At 47.5% G+C, this 8,636-nt stretch overlaps 1 protein-coding gene across 1 annotated transcript in view; it reads left to right on the top strand.

Moving 5' to 3' along the window:
* LOC134448725 (histone-lysine N-methyltransferase ASH1L-like) overlaps nucleotides 1–1,519 on the top strand; it is a 65,213-nt gene extending 63,694 nt beyond the window's left edge. Inside the window, exons 23-24 of the mRNA XM_063198379.1 lie at nucleotides 548–689; nucleotides 1,328–1,519. Coding sequence (XP_063054449.1) covers nucleotides 548–689; nucleotides 1,328–1,434 — 249 coding nt within the window. The 3' untranslated portion in view covers nucleotides 1,435–1,519. The remainder of the gene's footprint in view (nucleotides 1–547; nucleotides 690–1,327) is intronic.
* Nucleotides 1,520–8,636: the final 7,117 nt, after the last annotated feature.

The raw sequence follows: 8,636 nt of genomic DNA, 5'->3' as shown, positions 1-8,636 counted from the left end.
AACCGGAAGGGGTGGAGACTTTGGTACTCCATGAGTAGACTCCCGCTGCACTGGTGGCTGCACAGACTCCCTCTTGTGGCTGCTGTTAGACATTGCACCTCCACAATACTGCTCCAGCCAAGTCACTGTTTGGCTGACTGTCAAATAATTTGTTTGGGGGAATACTTGTGGTGATGATGGTCACTTGTGTGTTTCAGAAGGGAAAGGTGTGTGTGTGTGTGTGTGTGTGTGTGTGTGTGTGTGTGTGTGTGTGTGTGTGTGTGTGTGTGTGTGTGTGTGTGTGTGTGTGTGTGTGTGTGTGTGTGTGTGTGTGTGTGCACCTACTCGTGTGTGTATGACGTGTTCTATAGTGTGGTGATATGTGTATGGTGACAAGTATGTGTGAGACGTGCTTGTGAAACGTGCGTGTGTGTGTTCCAGAATGGAAAGGGGTGTGTATGGTGACGAGTGTATGTGTGTGATGTGTGTGTGTGTTTGTGTGTTTTAGGGTGGAGAGGGGTGTGTATGTTGACGAGAGTGTGTGTGTATGTGTGTGTGTGTGTTTCAGAGGTCAGATGGCTGTTTCTCCTCCCTCATCCTGCACTCTGCACTGGACCGCATGGAGGCTCAGAGGAAGAGACTGGACATGGTGGTCTGGAAACTACTGCAGCCACAGCCACAGCCACAGCCACAGCCACAGTCCAGCACAGGTGTGTGTGTGTGTGTGTGTGTGTGTGTGTGTGTGTGTGTGTGTGTGTGTGTGTGTGTGTGTGTGTGTGTGTGTGTGTGTGTGTGTGTGCGTGCGCGTGCCCATTGGCCTTACGATTCCATTCGATCACGATTCCGGAGATAATGATTCGATTCGAATCGATTCAGTCCGATTCTGCATTGCAATTAGGGATGCAAATTATCTATTCATTTATTAATCGTTAGTTGATTGCCTTATCGCTCGACTTACAATTAATTGATAGCGGCATTTTCCCCCCAAAATCTCAATGTATCTCGAAAAAAACGACTAAATCTAACAATGTTAATAAAAAGTGAGATGAAATACTACATTCTCTTTCAATTTTTTAATCCAAAGGTGATTTAAATATTCCCACTATTCACACCCCTCTTCACACACACTCTTCACATGCCCATTTCACCTGGGTCTCTTGTCAGTTGAATTGGCGATTAATTGCAATTAATGTTTTTTGCCAGATGTCCCCACAAAGGTAGTAAAATGGTACTTTGTGGGGCCCACATTTTGTGTTATAGTAAAAGTAGACTAGTCGTAGTAGTGGTAGTGGTGGTGGTTAACGTGTAAATGGTGTTTTGAGTGATGCGCTCTCCTCTTCTCCGACAGAGAGGCTTCCCATGATGCATCTGTCTCCACGGCAGCAAGCGGCCGGCACAGTACCCGCAGCCGACAACAAGAACAGCAGAGCAGAGGCCAGGAGGACGGAGGGATGAGGACAACGGAGGAGAGGGGGACAGAAGAGGAGAGAAGGGATGACGAGGAGGAGGAGAGATGAAGAGGGCGGAGAGGAGGGATGGGGGAACAAAGCCAAGAAGGAGGGTCGGTCAGGGTGGGGTGGGGGGTGGGTGTTGGGCAAAGCCTTGGAAGGACAGGGGTGGGGTGGGGGGTGAGGAGGGGTGACAGGATGGGGGGGTGGGGGGTGTGGCAGAAGCCAAGAGGTCAGAGAGGTGGGAGAAGGGGAGGAGCAGAAATTGAGGAAGAGGATGAGGAAGAGGAGCAGGGAGAGTGGGGGAGTTATGGGAGGAGTGATGGTGAAGCAGGAAGCAGGGTAGCAAGAGGATGTAAGGGTGAGGAAGAGGATGGAGGAGGGAGAAGGGGGGGTGGGTGAAACAGGACAGAGGGAAGAAGAAGAGAGGTGGAGGGAGGGGGTGGGAGGGGGGAAGGTGTAGGAGTTGTGTGTTGCCCTGGTACACCGCAGCCTTCTTAAGCTGCTAAGACGGACCAATGACCAGGAAGGAAGCCAGGAACACAGGAAGGGACGTAACAACCAGGACGGAACACAGTAACCAGGACGGAACACAGTAACCAGGATGGAACGCAGTAACACAGGAAGGAAGCCAGGAACACAGGACAGAATGCAGGAATCTGGAAGGAAGGCAGAATGGAATGCCGGAATCAGGACAGAACGCAGAGCAGCGGAGAGAAGTGGCGGGACACCGGCCCAAGAAAATGACGTGACATGACGTGCAAAAAAGAACACCTCGCCTCTGAGGGAGGGGCCAGATGAGGATGCACTATACATATGCGTCTGTGTGTGTGTGTGTGTGTGTGTGTGTGTGTGTGTGTGTGTGTGTGTGTGTGTGTGTGTGTGTGTGTGTGTGTGTGTGTGTGTGTGTCCGTCCTCAGAAGAGAGGAGTGCTATCAGCCGTGTCGGACGTACAGGTACACTCCCTCACCCCAGTGCACACCTGCTCCAGTGCACACCTGCAGACCTGCCCCAGTGTGCATCTACACCTCTCATATGGCGGCACCTTCCCTTTGCACTAGCATCTGCATCCTGGACAAAGAGAAACTTTCCTCTCACGCACACACACACACACACATACACATGTGCACGTGCACACACACACTCACACACACACACACACAAACAAGCAAACAAACAAACAGAGCGCGCGCGCGCACACACACACACACACACACACACACACACACACACACACACACACACACACACACACACACACACACACACACACACACACACACACACACACACACACATACTCAAAGAGACATAATGGCCACAGCCAAGTAACATATTGGTATCTTTAAGCACCTTTACTGCGATAAGCTAACATGAGATGGAACTAGTTTGCAAAAGCCAAACCAGATTTTAACGGGAACATTTGTACTTGTATTTGAATATCTGAATGTATTGTTTATGTATTTGGTCCCAACAAATTATTATGCAATTTTGGTCTATGACCTAAACAGATTGACATACCAGCTAAAAAATATTTAAAATAAAATAATAATAATAATAAAATGTGTAATAGATGACATAAGACTATATTGAAGTTAATACAAGTGAAAAGAAAATGAATATAACTTATTGACGAGTATGCATACGAAATAGAGCTATACTTTTACTGCAATCAGCATACTTGTATTATTAATAATTACGAAGCTACATTTTATAATTTTAAAAAAGACACTTATTATCTACACTGTATCATATGTGGTTTCTTATTAGATCCAATATTTTTTTGGCAGAAGGCAGCTGTATTGTGTAATGTCTAAATGCCTTGAATAAGATATTAGAAGTTGAATATGTATAAAATGTTTAACTGTACATACATTTAGATACACGTAGGACTTGAGATAATCAAACTAGGCTTCTTTGGTTTAACTCTCTTTGGTCCAATTCTTCACTCTGTTTGCAGCTTAAGACGTTTGATGGCAGTATCGAGTATTATGTGGTGTGTGCCTGCATCACACACACACACACACATACGTTTGATGGCGGTATCAGTGGTGTGTGGTGTTACACATTTGATAGTAGTAACAGCGTGTGTGTGGTGTTATCATACACCCATGTGATGGCAGAATCAGAGTGTGTATGTGTTTGTGTGGCGGCATCACACATTGTGCCGGAATCATGAAGAGCCTATAGGTGCCAAATGTTTAAAACGTTGAATGTTCAATAAAGAGTATTTTGCCCTGTGTCACGTGTTTCTCTGCAGCTGTAGTGTTTTCATTTCCAATAGGCCTACTTGCAATATTGTAAGCTGTGTCATGGTTCATTGTATGATAATAGGTGCATTCGATTTCCTGTAACGCCTGCATGTGCATGCAGACAGCAATGCATTCTGGATGAAAATGTTACATGGTTAGAAATCTTGTCCAACTTAGCAAAATTCAGTCATGCTGCGACGCCAACGTGACGCGTGTCATGATGTGGGATCAATGCGACTGCAGATGGACCTTGCAGTTGCCTATCCCCGTTGATGTTCGTTGCAAGGGTCTGCATACCGCCTCTGAGGTGGCGCAGCGTTGAACTGGTTGGGCAAAAGTTCACTCACGTGTAACAGAGTTGAAAATGCTGTTGAGAAATATATAGTTTTTATGAGTTTTGCCATTATTGAGCAGAATAGTGTTCGTTGGAGACACCTTGTGGCACTTCGGAGAACTGCAGGTCTGTTGCGTTTTGACCCTCTGGGGTTCCCGTAGCCGAGTCAGAAAAGCGATTCCCTGGCTCGGGTAAGTTTACTATTTAATGCGCTCTGTTTTCAATTATTGTTTCCTCTTCGTAAAATGCAATGTAAACTGTGTACTTGATGTATCTTATTAATGATGTAATTGTGTACACGCTGTGGGGATATGCAGGAAATGTACTAAGTTGTAAAGAAAGTTATTTACATTTTCTATTAACCACGAGGATCTTTTGGGAGATTAGCATCTTCCTACACCTGCAGTAGATGTGTTAGCATAGTGTTCGTTTTGTGGATGAATTATGCAAGTATGCATGAGAATTCACATCATATTTACCTCTACTATGTATCACTGTTATATGGCACTGTATATGCATGTATTCTGGTGGCATGGTACTTTAGAATTCCGAATGTTTGATCGGTTTTCCGAACCGCATTGATTCCATGCCTGAGCATTCTGCTTGCCTCTCTCCCTCTCTGGAACTATGACGTTGCATACGGTCCTTCGTGAAACTGAATGTTACTTTTATTTTTATTGTACAGATGCTGCAGTAATGCCATTTTCTCTGTCAAAGGTATGTCTCCAGTTGTGAATTGTATTTTGTTTCATTTCTGTTAAATTGTTGGAGTCAGAAAAGCGATTCCCTGGCTCGGATGCTGCAGTAATGCCATTTTCTCTGTCAAAGGAAATAAACTGCCGTCCAAAGAAAGTCCGCCTCCTGTGCCTGCTTGAGTCCGTTTCACTGGTGCCGTGACCTGTCGATCATCTGGATCAGCCTGACGCCGATCACCGTGGATGCTGCCTGGAGTTTCCAGCTCAAGTGTGCGAGATCAAGTTTGGTCAGAGTTGTTTTCATATATCTCATATTACTGTTTTTTTCCCTCTTTGTTCTTTCTATTTTTTTCTTTCCTCTTCTTCTCTTTTGATTTAAACACAACGCAGATATCAGTATGGCAGAGGGAGCGGATCATAGTGATGAGCCAAATATGTTCAATACTCCTGTTTTGCAAATGGGTAGGGGTGGTTTGGGTCTGTGGCAGCGGAGTGTTAGTGGTGTTGTGGGACATGGGTTGGATAGGAAAGAGGTGGGTTTTTCTCCATTAGTAGCTGACAGCGGTAGGGGAACAGGGTTAAGTTGTAACCTGGGTGGTTCTCCTGTTGGGCAGTTTATGGAGGGGGAGCATCTCACATCCACACCCAACAGCGTTGACACTGCTGCTATAAGCCACCTCACTGACATGGTAGGACAGTTAGGGGCCCAGATAGGTGAATCCATTGTGGCCAAATTACTGTCTGCTGGTGCAGTCACCTTAAACAGTGGAGTCCAGAGCACCACATCGCCCAACACATCAGTCACACACACAAGCTCTGATTCTCACACTGCTACGCAGACAGACTCACAAGTCACAGTACATGTAAAATCAGACAAAGAGCCTGAGTTCTTCAGAGGTGCCGCTTCTGACAAGTACCCTGTCCAGGACTGGATTGACATAATGAAAGCTTATCTCAGAAAACAGAGATGTCCTGTGGAAGAGCAGGCTGAAGAGATATTGGGGAAGTTAATGGGCAAAGCAAAAGATGTTGTGAGAGTTGCCCTGCGTAGTGATTCGAGCCTAAATGTGAGACAGAAACCTGACCTCATCTATGATATGCTCATGCAGTATTTCAGTGACTCTTCATCATGCCTCCCGCTGGCAGACTTTTACTCCACCTTACCTAAACCCGGGGAGAGTCCAGTCGACTATTGGCTGAGAGTGAACAAGGCCGCTGAGCTGGCTGCTGATGGTCTCCGCAGACAAGGCAGAGGTATGGAGAACCAAAGTGAGGAGGTGGCACGCATGTTTGTCAAGCACTGTTCAGACCCCGAGCTCTCCTCAATCTTTAAGTGTAAGCCTATTCAGGAGTGGAATACAAAAGACATCCAGTTGAGAATTGATGACTATCAGAGAGAGCAGCGATCCTCTGGCAAGATACGTAGTGATGCGCAGGTAAAGAGTCACACCGCCACTCTTGTTGACATGCAGCACGATGCAGTATTATACAGTCAGCCCTTGCCTGGTCAGAGTCATGCTCAGTACTCCACCCCCCACAGTCTCTCTCCCCCGCCAGCTGCCGCTGTTGCTAGCCCTACTTATCACATGCCGTGCCCCCCTCCCATCACTGCTCAGAGTCAGATATATCCCCCCAGTCAGACGCACTGCCCACCCATGTGTTCTCCCACATCAGCTGTGTTTCAGAACAGTCAGGCGTCAGAGGATAGTATTCTGAACCGCATGGTGGCCATGATGGAGCAGATGATGAATACAGTACAGAGACGTGGTGGTCCCCCCCGTGGTCGTGGATTCCAAGGTGGCCGTCGTGAGAAGGCCTGCCGTGTCTGCAATGACAGTAAGCACTCAACTGTCACCCACTGCAAGTCAGAAAGACTGTGCTTTAACTGCTTCGCTCCTGGTCATACGAAGGCAGCATGCAACATGCCTGCCCCAGAGCCCCGGCCTGCGGGAAACTAGATGGCCTGTATTCGATGGGAGGCAGTATGGGTCGTAATTCAAACTCCCGCTCTGATGATTACTCTGATGCAGAAAACATTTATGCAGCTTGCAAGCTCTCATGCACTGACTCTAAGAATGTTATCTTTCAGAACACTCAAGTTGTAAATGGCAGCGACAGTCTTTTCTACACTCCTGTGATTGTTAGCAAAACAGTGACGCTGAATGCTATGCTTGACAGTGGCTCCATGGCCTGTACCATCAGCGAAGATGCTGTGACGAGACTTAGAGAAGCAGGGGTGGTAACATCGAAAGACCATTTCAGCACAGATGTCGTACTGATTGGCTGTGGGGGTCGTCGTGTCAAACCTGAGTCAGCTGTGCATGTGCAGATGGAAGTGTATGGCTGCAAAATTGAGGTACCCACTCTTGTTGTACAAGGCCAACATGATGACTTGATTTTGGGCACTAATGTCATAAAACACATTCTCCAAAAATACAAGAACTGTGATGCCTACTGGAAGGCTGTGTCGGCACCCTGCCCTGCTGGAGACACAGAGTCTGAGCGCTACCTGTCCATGCTAGCGGGTCTGGACCGTTGGAGAGGTGAGGATGTCCCCTACAGAATAGGCACTGTCAGGAGCAACTCAGCTGTGTGCCTGGAGCCTGGCCGTGAGTACCTGCTATGGGGAAGACTACCCAGGTCTACTGCAGTGTCCCCTGGAAGCACAGTTATGACAGAGTTAACGACATGCCGCTCAGCTCCAAGAGGTGTTCTCGTTGCGAGAATGGTCACGTCGCTATGGCAAGACAGATGGGTCCCAATAAAAGTCATCAACACCTCTGACAAGTCCGTCCTGGTCAGACGAAATGCCAAATTGGCTGATGTTTTCCCTTGCATTGCACTGGAGGACATGGACGACACCACCACTGACGTTCCCCTGGCCAGTTGTTCCCTCAGAACTGCCACTGCAAACGTTGAGTGCTCTGCCGACAATAAATTACGATCAGTTGGATTGACTGACATTGACTTAGCCCCCTGTGATGTAACTGAGCAGTGCAAGGACAAGCTGACGGACTTAGTTGTCCGCTATAATGATATCTTCTCACGCCACCATCTCGACTGTGGAGAGGCAACAGGCTTCGTTCATCGCATTCACCTGTCAGATCACCGGCCATTTCGACTCCCATTCAGGCGGGTTCCGCCAAGCCAGTATCAGAAGCTTCGTCAGGTGCTGAATGAAATGGAGGAGAAGGAGATAATTAGGAAATCCACCAGTGAGTACGCATCTCCTCTAGTACTGGTGTGGAAAAAGAACGGAGATCTCCGTGTCTGCACAGATTTTCGCTGGTTGAACAAGCGCACTTTTAAAGATGCGCACCCCTTGCCTCATCAGGCCGACTGCCTGGGTGCTCTCGGTGGCAATGCACTTTTTAGCACCATGGACCTTACGTCCGGGTTTTACAATATGCCACTTCATGAAGACGACAAGAAATACTCTGCCTTTACCACTCCAATGGGCTTATACGAGTACAATCGCTTACCACAAGGTCTATGCAACAGCCCTGGCAGCTTTATGCGTATGATGACATGCATTTTTGGGGACCAGAATTATTTAAGCTTGCTTTGCTACTTAGATGACCTGCTGGTCTTTGCCCCTGATGAAGCAAGTGCTCTGGAACGCTTGGAGATGGTGTTCAGCAGGCTGCGTAGTCACAATCTCAAGTTAGCCCCCAAAAAGTGCTTTTTCCTACGAAAATCTGTGAGGTTCCTTGGGCATGTTGTAGATGAGACTGGTGTATCCACTGACCCCAGTAAGATTGAGGGTATCATGAAGATGTCACGTGGGGACCTGATGGAAGCAGATGGAGTGACTCCCTCAGCAAAACGGATCAGATCCTTCCTGGGGATGGTCAATTACTACCAGCACTTCGTGCCAAATTACTCTGCCATTGCCAAGCCCCTCTTCTCTCTCTTGTCTGGGCAGAAG

Source organism: Engraulis encrasicolus, chromosome 5 (genome assembly GCF_034702125.1).
Source record: "Engraulis encrasicolus isolate BLACKSEA-1 chromosome 5, IST_EnEncr_1.0, whole genome shotgun sequence".
Classification (NCBI taxonomy): domain Eukaryota; kingdom Metazoa; phylum Chordata; class Actinopteri; order Clupeiformes; family Engraulidae; genus Engraulis; species Engraulis encrasicolus.
This window is presented reverse-complemented; position numbering and strand designations above follow the sequence as displayed.